At 48.6% G+C, this 22,939-nt stretch overlaps 1 protein-coding gene across 2 annotated transcripts in view; it reads right to left on the reverse strand.

The window, feature by feature from the left end:
• Positions 1-22,939, reverse strand: part of COL6A3 (collagen type VI alpha 3 chain) — a 69,190-nt gene that overhangs the window by 15,233 nt on the left and 31,018 nt on the right. For both annotated transcript variants that reach the window (XM_061188847.1, XM_061188840.1), the window contains 24 exons: positions 21,861-21,932; positions 20,684-20,710; positions 20,549-20,593; positions 20,376-20,429; positions 19,859-19,921; positions 19,179-19,244; positions 18,690-18,743; positions 16,452-16,487; positions 15,793-15,855; positions 15,234-15,296; positions 13,848-13,910; positions 12,896-12,958; positions 11,393-11,443; positions 11,165-11,200; positions 10,622-10,684; positions 9,530-9,592; positions 8,233-8,265; positions 8,115-8,151; positions 8,000-8,011; positions 7,409-7,902; positions 5,767-5,863; positions 4,451-5,149; positions 3,165-3,267; positions 53-642 (listed from right to left, as the gene is read on the reverse strand). In XM_061188847.1, the coding sequence (XP_061044830.1) occupies positions 53-642; positions 3,165-3,267; positions 4,451-5,149; positions 5,767-5,863; positions 7,409-7,902; positions 8,000-8,011; positions 8,115-8,151; positions 8,233-8,265; positions 9,530-9,592; positions 10,622-10,684; positions 11,165-11,200; positions 11,393-11,443; positions 12,896-12,958; positions 13,848-13,910; positions 15,234-15,296; positions 15,793-15,855; positions 16,452-16,487; positions 18,690-18,743; positions 19,179-19,244; positions 19,859-19,921; positions 20,376-20,429; positions 20,549-20,593; positions 20,684-20,710; positions 21,861-21,932 (2,947 nt within the window). The remainder of the gene's footprint in view (positions 1-52; positions 643-3,164; positions 3,268-4,450; positions 5,150-5,766; positions 5,864-7,408; positions 7,903-7,999; positions 8,012-8,114; positions 8,152-8,232; positions 8,266-9,529; positions 9,593-10,621; positions 10,685-11,164; positions 11,201-11,392; positions 11,444-12,895; positions 12,959-13,847; positions 13,911-15,233; positions 15,297-15,792; positions 15,856-16,451; positions 16,488-18,689; positions 18,744-19,178; positions 19,245-19,858; positions 19,922-20,375; positions 20,430-20,548; positions 20,594-20,683; positions 20,711-21,860; positions 21,933-22,939) is intronic.

Genomic DNA, 22,939 nt, shown 5'->3' on the forward strand with positions numbered 1-22,939 from the left:
GACAAGCCCTGGACACAGTAAATAAGACATCCCAGGTAGGCGGCTTTCTTACCCATGGGCTTAGCAGTGGCTGGCCTGGTGGCGGCCAGTTTGGCTGCCTGCGGCCTGGGGGCCTCGGGCTTTGCGGCCATGGGTTTGGCAGCAGCAGGCGGTCTGGCAGGGGCCGGCTTTGCTGCTGCGGGCCTCGCGGCCACTGCGGGTCTAACTGTGGCCGTCTTCGAAACCTCGGGCTTGGTGGCGTCAGGCTTGGTGGCCACGGGCTTGGCAACTTCAGGCTTGGTGGCCTCGGGCTTGGTGGGCACGAGCTTGGTGGTCACAGGCTTGACGACCTCGGGCTTGGTGGCCACAGGCTTGGCCAAGGGCTTGGCGGCCTTGGGCTTGGTGGCCTCAGGCTTGGTGGCCATGGACTTGGCAGCCTCAGGATTGGTGGCCATGGACTTGGCAGCCTCAGGTTTGGTGGCCATGGGTCTCCCAGCCACGGGTGTCTCGGCCACAGGTCTCATGGCAGCTGGCTTTGAGGCCGGCAGGTTTACCACTGTTATTGGTTTGGTGGTGTTGGTCACTGGCTTTGCTGTGGTCACTGGCTTTGCTGTGGTCACTGGTTTAGATGTAGGACTTGAAGTAACATTATTCGGAACATTTCTGTTAAAACATATTAAATATTATTTCAACTCATACATATTTTCTCCTGCTATCTAAAATAGACAAAGACATAACTCCATGCTCTATGCAAAATTTGCTATCTCACCAAAATGCATGCAGTAGCTTTTATATATTACATATAGCATTGCATATACTAAATTCCTTCCTTTTAGGATCTGTGCCACAGAAAAGACATTGAGCAGCATATAAAAAATAGAATTATTAAAAAGGAAGCCTCTATTGTACTCTAAATACACCTGAAATCTTATTTTCAATTTATAAAAGCTGGAAGAGGGTAAAGAAACAGAAATAAATATTGTCATAATAATAATACTTATTGTTAATAATAAATAGTAAAAATAAACTATTTAAATAAGGCTCTAATTATAAAATTTGACCAACTGAAACACATACACCAAAAACTAAGATCAGTTAATAGCTACGCTCGTTATAAGAAAGTAGCCACTCAACAAGATGCTGTGTTAAATGAAGCTATCTACGAAATAGACAGACATAGAGAACAGACTTGTGGTTGCTCCGGCGGTGGGGGGGGGGGGCGGTTGGGGGAGGGATGGAGTGGGAGGTTGGGGGTTATCAGATGTAAGCTGTCATATACAGGATGGATACATAACAAGGTCCTACTGTATAGCACAGAGAACCATATTCAATAACCTGTGATAAACCATAATGGAAAAGAGTATTAAAAAAAGAATGTATATATGTATAACTGAATCACTTTGCTGTACAGCAGAAATTAACACAACATTGTAAATTAACTATACTTCCACTAAAAAGTTTAAATAAAAAAATAAGCAAGATGCTGTGTTGAGCTGGAAAATGATCAAGTCGGCATACGCTTTCATCCCTAGGGCATATTGTATATTTTTGTTTGTATTAATTTTTGTGTATGTGGTTGTTTTTCTCACAATTTCTTGATTGACTATGAATCTCTAAAGAGAACAGCAACATAACCATCAGACATGGTAGCACAGACCCAATTTTGTTCATTACTTGCCCTGAGATGAACATTCATTATTTTATAGAAATGTCATGCTATATGGCATAGGCAGTATATTTTCAAGTTGCTATCATAAAACTTCAGATACAAGGTTGCTTTGTTCATTCTGTTTTCCTAAAGATAAAGTTGAGCCAAATTGACGGAATGTTCGAGGGAAATTATACAGATAATACAAGGCTAGAAAAACAGAACCTGTGAACCTAGATCAAGTAGAATGAGCATGATAGCACCAGAGAAGGGTCACCGCTGCCTTGGGAATGATTTTCAACTTACTAGGCTGAAATGTTAAGCGTTCCCTCTGAGGACAAAGGCAAAAGCTGAAGGAGTTAAGGGGTATAGGGAGAAGTATGGGCAGTTGGAAGAGGTCACCCTGGGGCTCAGCCAAGAGTAAGGCAGGTAGTCACTTTACAAGGATAATTCGAATCTGCATCTCGTCTGGATGCAACAGACAAAACCTCCCCTTCTCCCAAAGCATGATCCTCTGTGGCCTTCTCTTGAGGGGCACAAATTGCTGGTACAGTGCCTCATCTCAGTTCCTGCCACCATGTCCCCCTTGCCCAGCCCTCTGCCACACAGCCACAGTGCCCTCCTCTCTACTCCTGCAGTTGGCACCAACGATGGCGCTGGACATAAGGCCACGGAGCATGTGCCGAGCAGCCAGCATCACCATGGGCACTGCAGCCCCACCCACCTCCCAACCATCTCATCGGTCTTCCTAGGAGACCTTGCGTGTCACCTCCCTTTGCTAACACCACCACCTGTGTCATTACAGCATTAATCATTTTGAGAGACGGGGAGTCCATTTTTTGCTTAATGTATCCAATCTTTCTGTATGAAATCATTGCACACCAGTTATAGTAGACTGTTGGGACATATGGCCCCAGTGGCCCACTTTCTCTGTACCCATGCCCTTTGCAATGTGATGTGGCAGGTCCCCCCAACAAGCCCAGCTCCCCACTCTTGAATCTAGCGAGGCCAGCTTTGGACACGCTTTGGCCAATAGGATAAGGCACAGGTAACAGTGTGCCAGCTCTAGCCTAGACCTCAGGAGGCCTTGCTCACCTCCACCTTCTCTCACGGAACCCTCCCAGTCTCCTTGTGCACAAACCCAGGCTTGCCACGTGGAGCCCAGATGAGCCACCCACATGAGACCACCCTAGACCACCAGTCCACAGCTGACCAGCAGCTGACCACAAACATGAAAATGAGCTCCATAGAGGCCAGAAGAACTGCCCAGCTGAGCCCAAGCAAAACCCACCAGCCCACAGAATCTCAAACTACATAAACAGTTGTTACTGTAAGCTGCTAAGTTTCAGGTAATTTGTTACACAGCAAAAGCTAACGGATACAAGAGACTCTTCCCCTGAAATGCCCCTCGTGACATTTGGGAAGTCACGTTTTCTGGATTTCAACATCCTCACCCCATAAAGTTAGGCGTTGGCTGAAGGACCTCTGCATTCCCTCTAGCGCTCTAATTTCTGAGACAGTTATTATAATCACTTACATTTGTTTGTAACCAAACTGCACAAGATTCTTTGCCGGTTGGTCCCCTTGGAACCAATCACACTGTTTCCTGATATCTGGGGACAGGTAAAAAGCATTTTTACCTAGAGAAAAAGAGACAAAGAAATATTTAAGGGCATGTGAACCACATGCAAATTAAAATCAATCTGCTAAGGAGTTAAATGGATCACGTATAGGTAGTCCGTGAATATTTGTTGAATTAATTCATTCTTCCAGACAATCTAAGTCCAGTGATTTGAAACATGAAGCATAATGGTACTTGATCCATAAAACATCTTAAGCCTGTATCTCCTATTTGGCAATATTTGGGTGATTAGGTTAAAGGTAACATTTACTCAATGTGAGGGAAGACAGGAATAGAAGAAAAATCAAGTGCAGAATTTACCAAGTTCCAAGCTCTTGAACATCACATTATAATAGAATTACTTTGAGCATTTTCTCAATGCTGTTTAACAAAACTTCTGTTTTAATTTTCCGAAGACGGTAATAGTGGCTCCTGGGTGAACTTGCTGGCCTACCCTTGCTTCACATTTTTCCCCTAAAACTTTAGGGGGACAGGTCATACTTTATAAATCTCCCTCATTTGTTAGATGCTTTCCTGTGCCTGACTCCATCAAGGCAGTGATGAATGATACACCTCCTCCAGGATGTGCAGTCTACTGGGACCACATACCCATAAATGAATGACCAACGGGCCATGAAATAGATGCGGTAAGTACAACATCCAGATTAACAAGGCCCAAGCCTTGGGAGTGGGGACCATCGCAGTGAGCAGGGGGTATGGAGATAATTTTTGAAGACGAATGCGGGTTTGTTGCTGAAGCAAGGGTAGAGATCATTTAGCGGAGGGAGAGCCATATCGGGTAAAGGCTCAAAGGTATCCAAGTGTAGGGTTGGGGGCTAAGCCCAGATGAATGCTGCTCCTTCTAGAAGCTTCCCTGATCCCCATCAGGGCACACTCAATGTGACATAACAGCGTATTATGTCATGCCTAATAAATGTGCACTTGACCCCTTCACCCACCTAGACTATAAACTCCCAGGGACACAGTCCATGGCTGGGAGGGGTCTAGTCAAGTCTGGTTGAATAAACGAGTGAACAAGGGCAAGATTCCCGTCTGTGTCAACTGCCAACCCCAGCTCCTAACAGTGTGTCTGGGATGTGGTAGTACTTGTTGAATGAATGGACGGGTCAACACGGGCACACTAGCTATCATTCCCGTGCCCGCGGCCCCATCCCTGGGAGCCAAGTGTGCGCAGGACTTACTGCTGATGAAGGATGGCAACAGCCTCCCAAAGCGCATCAGAGGCTCTTCGTTGAGCTCAGTAGACTTGTCCATGAGTTTGAAGAAGACGTCGTTTGGTTCACTGGCGAAGCTGTACAGCTCCCTGACGTTCACCTTCCTACCAATGCCCAGGATCACGAAGAAGTAACCCTTGCATTTGGCCCGCAGGATGGCTCTCTGGGCCTCCCCCAGCTGCTGGCTCTGCACCTCGCCCGTCAGCATCAGGACCACGAGCTTCAGGTCCCGTGGGTTGGGTGCACTTTCAAAGATGTTCTCGATGGTATAGTCGATGGCACTGCCCAAAGCCCTGGTCCCCTGGAGCTGTGTCATCCTGCTGCCGAGGAAGGCCAGGAGCTTCTCCTTGGAGCTGTAGTCAGTCAGGGAGAATTCCACCTTCACGGGCGGCACGCTGGCGTTGCCCACGTACTCATAGGGTGCGTGCTGCACGACCGCCACTCTGGCGAAGTGCTGGGAGACCTTGGGGTCCGGGCTCACGTCCAGCTGTTGGACCAGGTACTCTATGTACTTCCTCATCTCGTTGAACTGGAACAGAGTGGTGGACTCGGAGCTATCTAAGATGAAAGCCATGTCGATATCCACGTCGCTGCCCGCTGCTCTCCGGTCCCTGAAGGAAGGCCTCCAGTTGCCGAATCCACAGGATGGGTCGATGTTGCAGATGTCTAGAAAGAAGCATGGCAGCACGTTTATTCTGTGACTCTCCTGGCGAGATACTGCACATCAGTCTGCAGGGAGTCTGGGGTCATTAGAATTGTCACATAATGTAGAAACCTATGTATACCTTGCTGACAATATCGTGGCCAGATTTCAGTTTTCATCACCTAGCACTTGCTAGAGGAAACAAATCAAGCTGAAATCCTTGTTAATAGACTATGGCATTGGCATAATGAAAGAAAAGAAAAGAAAAGAAAACTACCTTACTTCTTTGCCACTCCTTGAAGAAATGTGTTCCAGAAACACATTACCAGAAAATAAAACAAAACCAGGTAATAAAATTCTGGACTCCAAGGTCAAAATATAAGCAGAGCCCACTTCCTCCTTTGTTACCTACAGAACTAATCATTCTCTTAACAAAGAGAGGCTCTGTTTGGAGGCAGTCGGCTTTAAGCATGGAAACTACTTATGCAGCATACACACTGGTAAATACAAGGCTATGTGAATCTTCATTTAACTCGAGCTCTTTGTACAGATGATGATTATTCACTCAAATGTCCCTCTGTGGATAGTATGTTTCGCAATTGCAGCCGGACAGATTTTTTCTCTTAGAGAAGCACCTTACCCAAGCAAACGTGACAAGTCAGGACTTTCTTCAAGAGGTCCGTGAGGTCTCCGCTAGCTGGTAGGACAAGGGCATGACCCACCGCTGTGTTATTGATCTGGTTTAAACAAAAGGAAATCCTTAGTAGGAATACACAGGATAAATTCCCATTTGAAAATGTAGCTGAAGAATACATTAGAGTCACATCAATTAAATAAACCCCCCAATAGATCAATATCTTCTCTTTCTTGGGAAGTGGGGTTAGGAAGGAAGGCACTGATTATGATAGGAAAACATAGGTTTTCTTCCAATGAGATGAACCGGAGCTCAAATCCCACTCCTGCACTTCCTGCTGGGCCTGAAGCACAATTATTTAACTTCTCTGGAATTCAGTTTCCTTAGCTGCAAAGTGGAGATAACGGTAAATTCCCATGAAGTTATTTGGAAGATTAAATTGGATAATGTATGTAAAGTACCTGGTATAGCCTCTACCAGACAGCAGGGACCTAAATGTCATTGTTATCTATCAATAATAATAGCAACTAACAAATATTCACTCCGTCCCTCTCCCATGGGCCCAGGTCTAGAAAGGGATTTAACAACAAAGCAAGTTATGAAATCACTTCCAGAAGACTCAGAATGTCCTGCCCATCACAGCCCGTGGCACATCATCATTAAATTGAATAAATGAATGAATATTTGACTTTTTGAACTTGCTGAAACTATGCTTTTTAGGAAACATGCGTGGTTCTGGATCACTCAGCCCTCACAAGGGGAGATGTATACATGATCCCCTAATAGGAACGTAAGGCTGGTAGCCCAAGCCGGAGTCAAAAGCCCGATACTATGTTCTCAAATTGGCCTGGAGTTTGGCAGAATAAACCCTAAGAGATGGTGCCAGTGACCCAATTGTCTCTTGCTGACGTGGCAGTGATAAAACCATAGACTATCCAGTTTGGAAAGGAAGACGTTAGGGACCATCTCATCCACCAGCCTCTGTTACAGGTGAGAAATCTGAGACACAGAGAGGGTAAGTGACAGGGCCATGTTACTTTTGGTGACTTAAAGCTAGAAGGTGATCGTACTAACACTAGAGGCAAGGCCTCCTCACTCCTGGTCCCGCTGTGGCCCTTCCTGCCCATCATCCACCCATCCTGGACTGCAAAACCAGAATCAGCATTGAGTAAATATTAATTGACTAATTAATCTTTTTATATATATATATATTATTAGTATGACAATTATACAAGTCATTCAAGCAAAGAATAAGGAAACACTTAGCTGCTTCATAGGCTGAAGCTAATGCTTCCTTGTCCTATGCTTAAATGACTTGTTTAATTGTTAGATGCCAGCCTGGCTGAGAAATGTTTGAACAGGGATGCAGCTTGGCTGTTGGGCTCGCTGATGTCTGGAGAACCTTGCTAGGAGACTGTAGGCCTCCAGGATCAGCCTGGGAGAGTCTCCTCCAAGAAGCGAAGAGGGACCTGGTGGGAATAAGTCATGGGCATTTGCATGTCCATCTAGTGCCAGAGCCATCAGGCTGTTCTGGAAGTCTCACAAGTGAGACCAGCCTCATCTAGAAGCTATGGGGTGCAAACCCATCAGGGAGGGTACAGTTGCACCCGAGCACCTTCTCAGAGTCAGAGATGCCCAGAGCACAGACCTGCAGGGCGTTGACCAGCTGCCGGTCCTCCTGGCTCGTGAGGAACAACGGTGTGATCCCAGCATCCGAGAGCTTGAGCACGGCCTCCCTGAGCTGCGGGGACTCCCTCGTGGGTTTATTGCTGAAGAAAACAGCCACCTTCCTCATCAGGAATCCATTCCGCACCCGCTTAAACGTGTTCCTGGCCACGAAGGACATGGCAGTTTCCAGGTTCTGTTGCTTGGACGTCAGAGCCACCTGAAGGTTCTTGATCTTGTCCTGGAGGACGGACTTCTTCTTGGAGTCAGCAAAGCGGATCTCCGTGGTGACCTCATTGTTGTAGGTGACCACGGCCACGCGGGCCCCCCGCGGGCAGTTGCTCTCGGCGATGGTCAGGTCGTCCACGACCTTCAGGACCACATCCCTCATCCGGCTGAAGGTGTCCTGGGTGACCCCCTCGGAGGTGTCCAAGGCGAAGGCCAGCTCCGTCGGGAAGACGGGGCATTCCAGGGGCCCTGTGGGAAGGGGGAGGGTTTTCACAGACAAACTACTTCCTGGAAAAGGGATCTTCTGCTTTCCTCGGAAGGAAGTCCAATTACTGAAATGACTTACCGTAGCAGCAAGCTAGAAGAGAACAGAGAGGAGAGTGAAAGCCTGGTCCACCGGGTGCGAATTTCACACATAAGGATAAAAATGAGGCACAGATGGCAGAAAATCGTGTACTTACGACATTTATCTTTGATGCTCTGGACCAGGGCACATTGCTGGAAAAGGAAAGAAGATGTAAGAGAACAGATAGAGAAAGCTCACAGGGCAAGGGCTCGCGAGGCACACATGCAACTTACGTTCATCGAGTCACCTCTGCTGCCTTTGTAACCCTGCAAAACAAGGACGGGGGCTGAGACCTCGCAGACGTGAGGGCTGTGGAGCTTCCCGCCAAGGAACAGCCCGGGGCCTACAGATGCATGACAGAGGGAACAAGGTGGGCCCTGGCTGACCTTGATCATTTACAGGCTCTCCTTATAAATTTGATTTAACTGCTCGAAGAGCAAAGGAGAGACTTTGAGGACAGAAGTGTTTCCCCTGTAAGATAAATAGCTCCACGCCCTGGAATCCAGGATACTCATTGCAAATCAACGTAAATCACACATTTGAACTTGAGTCTAAACGCTGCTTCTCCTGAGAGAAGAGCTGCCTTTCCCCTGCTGGCTTCCTACATCCTGTCGCAGGAGGGACACCCAGGAGTCACTTAGCTACCCTGAGGCTCCAGGTCTAAGCATCCCGGGATTCCACCCCAGGGATACACTCATGGCTGCCCTCGGCATCTCATCCTAATGTGTGGCCACCGAGGTCAAGCTGTCACCTCGTGGGCTAGCCAACGTCTTTCCATCCAGCTGCTTCTGTTCGTCCGTCCCCCGCTGCAACTGGACTAATCATGTCCCGTTAAAAGCTCCTCTCCAGATTAAACACCTGACTCTACCATCTTCTCCTGGGTTCAACCAATTCAACCCTCTAACCTTTCTTTCTAAGGATGATTTCCCCACTTCCTGAGTTATCTTTTCCATTCTTCTGTGAACTTCATCCATTTCAATGTCAGGAGACAGTACAGGAAGAAATTCAAGCAAGGAAACAAAGACATTCATGATGAAGGATATGGAGGGGCTGGAGAAAGGTGCCCTCCTGGCCCTAGGTCACTAGTGGGGTTTCAACCACTGATCAGTAGCTCCCTTGGGGATTTTATAGACCAAAGGGAATCTTCCCCAAACCGAGGTCTATACTATACTCTTTCCACAAGATGCAATCAAGAGGTATTCAAATGTGTTCTCTTTAGTTTGTCCTCAACACAAACCTCAAACAAACCTACACCAGGAAATTGTAAAGGCAAATTACGATACACCCTAGATTATAGAGTTCCATGTGAAACTTGCTTTAAAATTTTCTTGGTACTCTAAAGCTCAAAAGCTCTTTTCTCTACTGTGGTATCAGAAGGGAAGTGGTTAAAAAACAAACAAACAAACCACGACAACAAAAATGCAGACAGCTCTTTTGTGAGGAAAAGAGATAGTGGAAAGTTTTCAAGGAGGACCATGTGTAAGGCATCCAGCCCTTGGGCAGCTTGATTGGAAATGGGTAGGTACTTACAGATGGTCCTGGGTAACCAGGGTCTCCCTTCTGGCCAGCTATCCCTGGAGGTCCTGAATTTCCCTAGAAGCAGAACAAACATTGCTCAATTGTGGCAGAAGATGGAGAATTCTCAGCTTCTGCAGTTGGAAAGGGTGGTGGAGGTGATCTCGTCTAATGTCCCCCATCACCACAAGGAATCTCTCACTTTAAGAGACCTTAAGTGTCTCCAAAATTCAGGTATAGGGACAAGTGGCCCTAACAAAACTGATGTGCATCTCCCACAACTCTGTTCTCTGGCAGGTCAAAGTGAGAGAGATGCTTGCCTGAGAACCTTTAATAAGACCACTATGGATGCATAAGAAAGCAGTAACTGATAATTAATTAGCTCACTTTTCGATGTAGATAACCAATCCAATGTTTTAAAACTCTACCGTGAGTAATAAGTGATCTAGTTTGAATGTCCTCACTGAGAAAATTAACAGGATAATTACAATGAATTTAACTATATTTTAAGCTAAAAATAACTGTTAGAAGCCTTTACCCAATTCTAGGCCACAAGTTGCTAATTCAAGACTCAGGGCAATCTTAAAAGGATGAGTAAACATCCACTACGGAGAATAATCCAGAATGAAAAGTAGCTTAAGAAAGAGGAGTCTTTTCATGGTGGGGAGGCGAGAGAATACATGGTCTCAGCCTGGCTCGCCTCTGAACTTGGAACCCTGGTAAGCACTTCGTGCAGCTCATGAAATCCTGTCTCCACGCCGTCTGGTGGGCATGACCAAATATGTCTGCACAGACTTCTGATGTCATTCATTGTGAGACTTGAGTCCCCCGGCACCAGGCGAGGAGTGGACCATGGGCTAGTGACCTTTGAGACGTATTAGACGAGGGGGCCCTCCAGACCTCCCTCTAAAGGGAGCGTGACCAAAGGAAGACAGCACAGACACAACTGCAGGGTGTCCTGAGTACATCCGTCTAAGGCTTAGGATTCCTGTACTCCCACCCCATACGATCTCTGGCCAGGTTGCAAGTGAAGAAGGGTAACTTTCAAAGAAGCAGTGGAGTCTTCAGCGTTCAGACCCGCTACCAGGAAGGTGCAGGCAAGCTTACCCTTCGGCCTCTGATGCCTTTGGGTCCCAGCGCTCCGTCTGTCCCCGGCTCACCAGGATTGCCCTGGGAAGAGAGCCAGGAAGCAGCACATTAAGCTCTGAGAGGCAGGTCTAGCTGAGGGTCCCTGGGGGCCTCTGGACCACACTTCCCAGAGCGGCCAAATGGCTAATTTTGATGGATTTTCCACCAAGTTACCTGCGCAGCTGTGGCATTTGCAGACTCAGTCTAAGCTTACTGAACTTGGACTTAGAACTTACATTAATGATAACATCATACAGATTATACTAGCATCTTAAGGTTTATAAAGTATTTTATTGCAGTGCCACTTCATTTAATCCTCACAAGCACCATGACAAGGGCATATTGTCATCTCCATGTGACTGATGAGGGAGTGTCTTGGAGAGGGTGGGCCTTTCCCAAGGTCACTTGATTAGTAAGTGTCTGACTGAAGACTAGACCCAAGATATGGTGACCTTCAGTCCATGGTCACATCAGACTCATCCTGAAACAATGATGCTGTTTACCCCCTAGGGGAATATTTACCTTTGGTCCTGGGTATCCGGGGAATCCTCTTTCTCCCTATAAAAAAATAAATGACTCAATATTTGGTCCCAACTTAAAGTCATCTAACATAAATTATTCTCGAGCAGAAAAAATATATCCGTAGCGTCACCAAGAGAAAAAATTCATTACATTACAATTCAATTTTGAGAGATAATTCTTTAAAAATACAGCATGTCAGAAGTTCAAGAATCCTCGGCAGACACATACTTTTTTGCCTCTGCGTCCTTCACTGCCAACTCCATCTCGTCCGTCATCTCCCTAAGAGTGGAAAGACAGCGTTACTGCAGGTGCCCCTGTCAGGCACACCATGACCTTCTTTTTCTAAAGCCCTGAGCAGTGGGTCTTTGCATCCCTGGAATGTTCCCAGATCAAGGTACAGCTCAAGGAAGAGTCCCTAGTCCTATCCCACCCTCCAGAGCAAACAAGACTGTGTCTGTACTAAAGAACTACTACGAGCTATTGGTAGAGATGCTGTTTGGATGTAGAATCAAAGACGCATGGAACCAGGGAATCTTAGAGTTGACAGGACTCTTGAAGGCCACCGTGATCTATGCATATATGAGTCTTTGATTCTACTTCAAAGCAAGAACGCAGGACTCAGTCTCACACCCTCCTGAGTCTTCTGTGCTCAGCCCTTACTCCCCTCTCCCCGGTGCCCCTTCCCTTCCTTCCAGGTCATGCCTCTAGACTGCCTTCCTTCCCCAAACCCACTTCCCTGTACTTGGAGATCTGTCCCTATCACTCTCTCCTGGGGGGCTTTCCGAACTGGATACTGTTGATTATTTCAAAAGAATCAAAAGAATTTGCATGAAATATACATTAATATCTCTAAAACATACACAGAACATGCTCCTTAGTTAATTTACAGTTTTAAACAGCTAAAGAGCTGTTGCCCCAAATTTATAGAACCAGAATCAGGAAGAGATTTCATTCAATGGTTTGAGTAGATTTTAAAGTCTGATTTTTTTTCCCCTCTGCTTCTGAGGCAGTAATAGCAATGGATTTTTAAATTTCAGTTCGCTGTAGAGAAATTACAAACACAAGAAAAGTATTTTCAAGATTTGGGATTGTGAATCAGATCAACCTGGTCCACTTATGTAGTTTTTAGGTGTAATGACTCATTTTACAGAAAAATTCCCAATGTACTGGAGATTTCTTTTTCCTGGACAGAAACGTATGTTACAACATTATTGCAAGAGAGCAGTTAGGGTATTTTTAAATAAGGTTTTTAAAATGAATTCTCAAAGTTAGAATTTCCGTTGCTGGCATGTCTCATTCAAAACAAACAGTTTCAATCTGAATTGAGATCTTATCAAAGCCCATTCCATTTTAAACCAAGGACATTTATTTCTTTGCAGAAAAGCTCCATCTAATTGAGCTCCAAAAGCATTTGCAAGACCTGAAATGAAGGTGGTTCAAGGGTCAGTAAACCACCACATTCACTTCTCAGAAAGAAATCAAGAAAAAATGTCTCTATTCACTCCCCCTCCAGTGAAATAAAAATTATTTTGAAACTTATAAGCAGCAGGTTTCACTATTTTCAATCACATCCCCAGTAACATAAGAAGCAGCTATCAAGCTGTCTCTTTGTGGAACCAACCCAAGTTGCAATGACAAAGGCCAGCCCAGCACAAGGCCACATCTCCCTGCTTCCTGAGCATCTCAGCGGAGTCAGCGGCAGCCTGGGCCCCGTGCACGTGTTGATCTTACCGTCTCCCCACGAGGGCCCCGGTTCCCGATGCTTCCCTTGGGTCCTGGATCTCCGGGCTCGCCCTAGACATAAGAAACAGGGCTGAGACACCTGTGGGTCTGGGACGATTTAAAATGTGATTCCAAGCCCTGCCCTTGTTCTGGGTGACATCATCGGTAGGGTTGCCACAAGCTGCTAGCTTCACCTTTTAGATTTTGATGTTAATGATTTTTTAAATTGCAACGTCCACGTGTTGACTCCTGGAAGAGAATCCAGGAAGGCTTGTGTTTGTTCTTTTCATCATCATGGCACGGGGACGTGCCGACGGGGAGGAGAGAGAGACGGGAAAGAGGAAGGCGTGGAGTCAGCAGTGAAAGCCAGTGGCCCCACGAGGGGCAGAGAGGCAAGGCTGGAGTCACATGAATACACTGCTTTCCCCGAGAAAATGCTGCCTCTCAGACTGGTTATGATGAATAGTCGTTGTTCTCAAGGCTCATAGAAAGGCAGCCTGCATAGAGCAAGCTGCTGTTATCCAAAGCAGCCGGGCTCTGGGACCCTTGGATTAGCTGCACGTGGCCAGCGGGGCTGCTGTGCACAGCGTCAATATCCGGAGAATATTCAGCGTAATACGGAAGTGGTCCTAGTGCCGCTCATGTGCTCCAAGGGCCCTGAGGATGCTGAACTGTCCTCACAAGCCTGGGCGCGAAAAGATACGGCAGTTCAGCAGCGGCTGGCAGTGCTGGTTATGAGAACTCAGGCCAACCCACTGCACACAGCCCGTGCGTGCCCTCAAGGCGGGGAGAGTGATCCCACTGGCCCAGCCACTGTCCACTGGGGAGGCCTGGTGGAAAAGACCAGAGGGGAGGAGAAGGGATGTGCAAACCAAGCAGCTGGACAGACTGACAAACGAGGGAGCGGTGACATGGTGTCTGGCCAGGCCCCGGCCTGGGGAAACACGAGCTCCAGACAAACCTTTCTTCCCAGGGGCCCGGTTCTGCCACGTTCTCCAGGAGCACCTGCGGTCCCCCCGCTTCCCTGGAGCACGAGGAGAGGAGAGAGTCAGTGAAACATTCGCCCTCCAAGCCAAAGCGTCCGAAGCCCGCCTCCCGCAAGCCCCACCCCACCCCCTGCTGCCCCCGTGTGGAGGTCAGATCCTACAGCTCTCTGCCACTCTCAGCCCTGGAGACCCCAGTGCAAACGTGCATGGAGATGGCTTGTGCAAACCTAAAATATGAGTGTGACCAGTTTTCACAGGTGTGCACACGTCTCAGTAATTAACGTTCACCTCCTAAGTTACAGACTAGGGAACAAACACCCGGATGTATATGGCTTTACCTCCTCTCCCGTTCCACACCTCCACAACGAGCACCTGACTTTACAGGTGTGGAAACCTATACACACTTTCTCATCGAGTGAGTGAATAAGTCAACAAAGGAACATAGCTCTTAAAATGCAGTGCAGCCTACAGAGCCCAGAAGTGACCCTGACAGATGCGGCAAATCCAGATGGTGGCAGCTGTTTGTACTGTTAACGATTTGAAGAGCTTCAACTCACCCCTGCACCATCTTAAATTCTTGACTAGTCAGAGCTTAAATAAATATTTAAAACAAAATAGGTATTTATCAGATTTCAAACTTGGGAAGGACTTTCCAAGCAGATAGGGGCTCTCACAAAGTTCCTCCTTCCCCTGTAAAACATTTCTGTGCATTTATGTAGCCTCAGGCCAGTTCATTGCCAGTTTATTAGTCATTACTAATTTCTGGAACAAGTTATAAGATGCCTCCCTGTCCCTGGCAGACCCAAGGGACACCAGAGTATGGGCACCCGGTCCTAGCTCAGCTACACCATGTTTCTGTTCATCATCGATAACAGCCAAGATAGATGTTGATGTTTGCAGTGACAGCAAGTTTAAGGAACATCTTCCATGTCGAACTTGAGGATGGGGAACTCCTTACACAAATAGCAAACCACAGGGGCAATTTCCAGGGGCCAAATATGAAATAATACAGAGTGATCTGAGAATTTTGGTCGATTCATCTGATTTCCTGCAGACCCACCCTAAGACTTCTGCAATGAGGCCCCTCCTTCCTTTGCTCACCTCCCAGGTGGCCTATGTTTGGAAGGGGCAGCATTGGGACTTAGCCCCTGGAGCATCAAGAAAAACGCCCTCTAACTTCCTCAGGGTGAACGAGCCAGTTGCTCTGAGGACTGACGTTGGCCCCAGGTCTGTGCTGTCAAAGAGTCGGGCTGAGGGGTCTGTCTCCTGTCACCCTTCACGAAACATGGAACTCTCAGCCTGCTGGGGCAACATGCTATCCATTTAGCTAAAGAGAGGGGGTGGGATCAAGACAGACTTACCCGAGGTCCAGGAATGCCTTGTTCACCGATCAGGCCTGGAGGACCGGTGAGACCAGGAGGACCCTGAAAAAGTAAAATGCCAACATAAGTGCTGTGTGGAGGTGACACACCATGACTGCCATAATATCCACACAACGGAATATTATTCCCCCATGGAAAGGAACAAAACACTGACACCGGCTACAGCATAGATAAACCTCAGAAACATGGTGCTAAGTGAAAAAGCCAGACACAAAACCTATTAAATGATTCCATTCATATGAAAGGTCCAGAATATGCAAATCCACAAAGACAGAAAGGAAATTAGTTGGTTGTCAGGAGCTGGGGGGAGGGGGCATGACTGCTTAATGGGTACAGGGTCTCCTTTGGGGGACGATGAAAATGTTTTGAAACTAGATAGAGATGATAGTCGTGCACCATTGGGGATGTACTAAACGCCACCTTAAAAGATTAATTTTGTATTCAATTTTGTAAAAGCAATGGTCACCTCAATTTTTAAAAAATGGCAGGGCATCTGGGAACATGTCACAAGGCACGCAACCACACCGGGGGTACTGACCTGTGCACCTCTGGTCCCCTGCTCTCCCACAGAGCCCTGCTGGCCGGGACCGCCCTTGTTGCCCTTTGAAACAAGAGAAGATGTAGGGAAGGGTCAGCCCTCTGTTCTACAGTCACATCTGCACAAGGGTGCAGGGAGACAGTCACAGCTGTACCAGGGGTCAGAAGTGAGAGTACCGTAACTCCAGGGAGAGACACTCAATACTTAGAGCCACTTTTCACTCTTAGGATCGATTCTCACTCTTCCGTCACCTTTTCCTCAAGATGACTTCATGACATGAAGCTATTTTGGACCCAAACCTGTCTTGCACAGGTGAGAGGACAGAGCCACCAAGACATGTGACTTGCTGATGACCAGGTAAGTGGGCACATCGCGGGCAAGAGGCCCCCAGGACGCTGCCTCCCCAGTCATCTCCCTTCCCTTCTCCCCTCCCCACTGTCACTTTCATTTTGATAATCATTTCCACCGCCATCATGGTTTTTGCAAGTCTTATAGAAGAGGCTAAATTTAAGGAGATGGTAGAAAAGATGGGAGCTACAAGCTTTGATGGCGAAGGAGAGAGTAATTTTTAATTTGTGGGTGGGGTGGGACCATCTCCCGAGAGCACACAGTGACTGACATTGTGATGACAGCAAAGAGATGGTGACTTTGAGGCTTACCTTAGCTCCTGCTGGTCCCCTTCGGCCAAAGCCCCCCTGAGGAAGAAATCACACAAACGGTGAAAGGGAGGCGGGGAGGCTGGGGGAGGCCAGGCTCCCTGGGACTTAACCCGCACCTTCACGACACCCGCTGGGCCCCAGACACTGTGCCTACCCATCCCAGAGGAAACTCTCATGAAGGGACACCTTTTCTCCTGCCCTCCCCTCGCCAAAGTTTTTCTTCCACGCTGCCCTTGTCAGTCATCCACATGGAAGTTTTGAGGATGACTTCAGACCTGCCAACCAAAATAAGGACCCTTCGGGCTGCACGGCCCCAGACAGTTCCAAGTAAGGAATGTGAAACAGGAATGTCGATCTGTCTATTTTTCTTCCATTTTCCTAACTGGAGGGAGAGGTAAGACGTTAATTATAATGGAAGGGAGTCCCAGACTCTCCACACTGTCCCGGCCAAATATAACACACACTCGGTTAAGTAAAGTATTCAGCGTGGGCGTACGTGAACCTAAAAGCCTGGCTGTACTTGGTTTGGGCTCATGACTTGGCAACATCTTCCCCGATGCTCCAGAAGTGAACCTTAGCTCAAATAAACGTTGGCTCGCTCTTAAGTGATCCATTAATTCCCACCTCAAGATGGCTTCCTCTTCAGTGGAAAGGTTTGGGGTGGGAATCCATCCTGGATATATCTTTGCAAGGTTAGGGGTTGAATTCTGGAGCCTGTGACACACCAGCCTGTTACAGGCTTGGCCTATCTGCTGCATCGACCCAAGAACCACCTTCTCTGCTCCCAGGGAACAAGCCCCATGGTCTTCTGGGGCCACCATTCTGCCCTGATTCACTATAATGGCAGCTTCTTTAATGGAAGACCTTGGCCTCCTTCCAGGGATGACACATGGACAAGAGGGGGAGGGGCGTGGCCAGGCCAGTCTCCACAGAGTAGCAATCTGCTGGCCCCTTCCAAAGGGGACCTCACAGAGTATGACCAGAGGCCACCTGTGCTCAGGCCACATGAGGAGTGAGGTAGCCCAGGGGAAGGATGCCTTTCATCTGGGCGTGATCCTGGCTTAGTGATGCCCTAAGGGAAGACAGCCTTAACTTGACCGCACTGATTTCAAACCCAAATTGATACCCCGTGCATAGAATTAACACGAACTGTATGCTTGACTGTATTTTAAGTCTGTTCATGGAAACACGCTTTGGCTCTACTCACAAACTAAGTTGTTCAGCACATTATAACAATGGAGTGTTTCCTCATGTGTTTTTTTTTTCATTGTAGAAATCAACAGCATTATTCAAAAATAATACTCAAAAGCTTTTAAGATAGCATTTTCAAAATTTAAGTTTTCTTCTGAATTTTAAAAGCAAGGTTATGCCCATAGTATATCATTTGCCTAGGGGCGAGAGTCGTTTCTTTTAAAAGCCCTTGTCAGCACACACCCTCTGATCGTCCACCACGGATCCCTAACCATGTGACTGCCACGGGGGAAAGGGCTGAGGGGCCCCCGATCTGGCCCCCATCCCCAGCCAGATGCTGAGCAGAGACACCTGTCTCAGGCACCCACCAGCGCCCTGAACTAGCCCTGAGAATTTACAGACTTCCAGACACATCTTCTCCCAGCTAGGAGGTCTGAGCTCTGTGTAACCCTGGGCCCTGGAAGCATTCAAACAGCTTCCCAAAGATCATTCATGTCCCTTTGGCTTCAGCAATTCTTCAACAAGACTCAGAGACGAGGCATGCACTGAGCGGTCTACAGCAGGCATTTCTGAAACGTCTTGAAAAAGCAATTGCGAGATGCAATTCACTAGAAAATTGACTCTGGTTTCACTGCTGGAGTTACAGCAGTACGAGAAAAACAACTATCACACAAAACAAATATACACCCCATCAGCCTCCCCGCCCTTTATCCCCTCACTCCCTCTGTCTTTGTGTTTCTGTTTAGATTTTTTTAAACATTCAGTGGGATAAAGCCCGGACAAATATTTGAAAGCAGCAAAGAGATTACTTTTAAAAGTGTCTATTCAGTACGTCTTGGAAGGGGAGGGAAGCAGGCTGGGGGAGCCCGGAGTGAATGATAAGAATGAAAGGTCTGCAGAAGCAGTAACACGTGGGGGACAAGGGTTTCCGAAATCGCCTTAAATTCCCGAAATAAAATGTTGCTGAGCAGCTCTGCCCCAAAGAGTGTCTAGCAGAGTTAAGTAAGTATCACCACAGAGCCCCCGCAAACCCCAAGAGGCACTCACGCTTTTCCCGGGTTCTCCAGGCCCGCCAGACACCCCATCTGCCCCAGGGAGACCCTGTCATGGGAAAGAAAATTAACGTTAAGATTCTCGTCTGCAAAGAAGAACCTGTAACTCAAATATCGCACAAGACGCTGGGGAAAAGGAACGGATACACACAGGGCCAGTCGCACACTCTGGGGGTGCCTTAGACCCAGGTACACTCTGCCCCCCACAAGGCTTAGGCTTGATGAGCACTTTCTGGAAATATCTATGGGGCACAACTCTGCCGAGAGGAAGCCCCTCTTGGGAGGGACCGTTTCTGTCCCTCTTGGAGACCCCTTTGCGAGCGTGCACGCTGGCTTCCCGGGGCTTCCTGCTCCCGACCTCAGCCTTGTACATCCACAGCCTTAAAGGCCACTTCGTGGCCTCCGGGGCTGGCAGTGAACCAGCTTGAGTTTAGTTTCTCGGGCTCTCGGCACAGGGGGAGTCTAGGTACACAGAGTGCTGTACCATGGGGCCGATGTCTCCGGTTTCTCCTTTGGGTCCTCTCTGCTGGCTGTCCTGTCCTGAGTTACCCTGAAAAGAGAACAGGTCCGGGAATAAGCCACGTGTGCAGGGAAAGCCACTGCTGCTGGATCAGTGACCAGGAAAATATTAGTGATGGTTTGAATGCCAGTCGCTTTGGCCACATCCCATCCAGATAACGCCCATCCCACCCTGACAGAGCCTGCCGTGGGGTCAGCAATCACTCTGAGCCCCAAACAGGGGGGAGATGGCTCTTCCTCCCCCAGGAGGATGGTGGCCAGGCTGACTCTTGCCTTGTCCTGGTCTGGACCAGAAGAGACTGGCCCAGCGATGGTCACTTGTTGACAGGTTTTATAGACCCTTAAAGCAAGAAAAGCTGCAAACTCTTCCCTTTTCCTAAAGCGAACTTAAAGTGTCCTGAGACCACATTTTAGGGAAACTTCTCGGGTCTTCATGTAAGAGGCTTTGCAAAGACTTATCTTTGCAGCAAGAGAGCAAAGACATCTCCAGCCACCCCAAAATTCTAAGAAAAGGGCAAACCACATATTTTGCCAACATGTTTTAAAGCAATTTCAAGAGTAAAATTCTTCCTTTCAACCCACTTCTCCTCACAAACCCCTTCCCCAGACTCAAGTCTCAAATCGGTGACAAGGATTTCCCCTTACCGGGTCACCTCTGATCCCAACATCTCCTCTTTCTCCTTTGCCTCCTTTGGGTCCTTTGTCACCCTAAATAAAAACCACAAGCAGAGACTGAGAATTAGATGAGTTTCACATATTTATCTCACCCTCAAAATTGTGTTCTTCCAATCACAAATCTTAAAAAGAACAGTGTTTCAGCATTTACCATTTACTCATTTGCCATGAAGGTAAAATTATTTCCAGATACTTCAGGTAACCCACAAGTATTTACTGGGGACCCACTCTGTGCCAGGCACTGGGGATTTATTTCAACAAAACACACTCAGTCCTTGCCCAATGGGACATACTCTCCAAACAAGAAAATATAATGTAAATATGTCACAGCTGACAAGGGACATAGGAGATGCCAAGGATGCACCCCAGGAGGTCAGGGAAGGCTGCCTGGAGGAAGCGGTCTTAACATACACAAGTAAAAGAAATAATCCCTAAGTGAAATGTTCATAGTTTTTCCATGACGGTAACACTGCAGAAATATACTTACCCTTCTTCCTGGATTCCCTTTCTCTCCAGAAATACCAGGCAATCCTTTGTCTCCCTGCCAAAGACAATGATAAAATGTCATTCCTGGCACAACTTCTACCACAGACTGAGGTGTTAGTCACTGGAATCTTCAGGACCAAAAGCAATTTGCACTTAGGGTGTAAAATCACTTACATCTTCACCGTCAAGGCCATCCAGACCAATTTCTCCTAGTTCACCCTGTGAGGGGACAAGACACACAGGTGAGTGTAAAATATGGCAAAACACTGGGAAAGTTTTAAATATAAAAAGAAGAGCAAGCTTAAGTACCTTCTCTCCTGGGAATCCACGAGAGCCCTAAAAGGGAAGGGAAAGAGGAAACATTAGCTCCTTCCCGGAGGCTGAATAGAATAGGCTAGAATAGGCTAAGGGCTCCCCCTCTCCGTCCCCAACTTAAAAGTCAGTGTCTGGGGCTTCCCTCTGGCTCACTGGTTAAGAATCCACCTGCCAATGCAGGGGACACGGGTTCGATCCCTGGTCCAGGAAGATCCCACGTGCCGTGGAGCAACTAAGCCCGTGCACCACAACTACCGAGCCTGAGCTCTAGAGCCTGCGAGCCACAACTACTGAGCCCGTGTGCCGCAACTACTGAAGCATGAGCGCCTAGAGCCTGTGCTATGCAACAAGAGAAGCCACCGCAGTGAGAAGCCCACGCACCGCATCGAAGAGTAGCCCCGCGAACCACAACAAGAGAAAAGCCCGCGCACAGCAGCAAAAACCCAACGCAGCCAAAAATAAAATCAATAAAATAAATTTATATTAAAAAAAAGTCAGTGTCTGAAAATTCAGTGTTAGAGATTCATGTGTTTGGTTAGCTCTCTCTCTATCACGAGGGGATCATAAAACTAACTGGCCTGGACCTGAGCACTTGGGTAGTGTTGGCTCTCTGGGCGGGAGGGCTGGGCCCTGAAGGCCAGGGAGAGGGGCTCCAAGGATGCCCCTCTATAACATTGCAGTGGCCTGTCTCTCAAACTGCAGCAAACTGAGGAGAAAGTTCATCAGCCCTTGACTCCAAGTATTTCACACACAGAACCTTCCAGCACATGAGTCCTTTCCCTCTGTCTCCGCCCCCCTCCACTTCCCTCACTCCTCCCAGGTCCAGGGGCTGAAGATGCCGGGCACCGGCCTTCTCTCTGCCCTGGCCCACATTCTGTCTGTCCTCATCAGTGTGTCCTGACTGCTTCACATTGCCATACGAAACTGTTTCTCCAACCTCAGGCTCCCTTCCCCGCAAGGTGTGCACTCCTGAACCCGCCAGACCCTGGGCTGCCTCTGTGAGAGGCCACTGGCTGCCAGCGCTGAGCAGAGAAGCCAGGGCAGGCATCATCCTTCCCCAGGAGGCATTGGAGAAAGTGTCCCCCTTCTGCACGCGCCACCGGCCGCCCTCTCCCCGCTGGGGCCTGGTGCCATGGTCCCCTCCCCACACATGGGGGTCACCGCACTGTACCTTTATGCCCCTCTGCCCGGGGCAGCCCTGGAAACCTTGCGTGCCGTTCACACCAGGCGGGCCGCGCTCACCCTGTCAGGAGAAACAGAGGCATTTTGCAAGTTGGAGCTTCTTGTCATGTGTCTCCACTGAGCAGGGAGCCCTGTGAAAGGCGTGCATTAGGAAGCGGTCCACTGGCTGGCGGGCTGATGTGCCAGGCGGGGCCTCCAGCATCCCCGCCCGCGGCCCCCCCCCCCCCTCCCGCAGGCCGACCTCTGCACAGGGCCTTGAACCTGCAGTTCCCTCCCCTGGAGGGGGTGGGGTCTGGGAGTGTCTGCAGCACAGAGGGCACCTCCTGGTGGGCGGAGGATCAGCAGGCCTCAGGGTACTGGCTCTGGGTGGAGGCTGGGCCCCGTGGAGAACCCTCAGGCTGGCTCTCCTCCATATGGTCCTGGGCTCCCAGCTCTCCAGCGGGGTCCGGGCCCAGCCCTGACACCGGCACTGCTGGACGGGACCCTGGTGGCTTCAACCCCTCCCGCTGGGGCCCTCGCTCCCCATCCCAGGGCTGGCCATGGTCCTGGGCTCCCAGGTCTTCTATGGGGTCCAGGCTCAGCCCTGACACCCGGCACTACTGGATGGGACCTTGGTGGCTTCAACTCCTGCCGCTGGGGCCTTCTCTCCCCATCCCAGGGCTGGGCTTTGTTCTAGCGTCTCAAAAGTTCTCAAACCACTTCTGGGCAGGATTCTGCTTCCCGAAGGCCCTGCTTCAGGCTCTACCCACCCCCAAATGGACCCCTTGGTGACAGATAACCCATACCGGCAACCGCCCTCTGGGAGGCTCCCCTCAAAGGGCGTCACCGCTAAAATCCTGACTGGGTTTCTCCTGCACCCTCGGCTCCAGCGGCCTCTCATCTCTGCCTGGATGTCTGAATTTGGTAGATGCTGGGTTTGCCATCCTCAGTGGCCCTCTGTCTCAGAAGCCATTTAGTCCCTCCCTCTGAGATGGAGCACGTAAAAACCTGCGCTTCCTACCCACATTTGTCATCCCCAGACTAGTTTCCGTAGTGTAGAAATCTGAGTCAAGTTGTTAAGAAAGTTAG

This window comes from Eubalaena glacialis, chromosome 1 (assembly GCF_028564815.1).
Source record: "Eubalaena glacialis isolate mEubGla1 chromosome 1, mEubGla1.1.hap2.+ XY, whole genome shotgun sequence".
In the NCBI taxonomy this organism is placed as follows: domain Eukaryota; kingdom Metazoa; phylum Chordata; class Mammalia; order Artiodactyla; family Balaenidae; genus Eubalaena; species Eubalaena glacialis.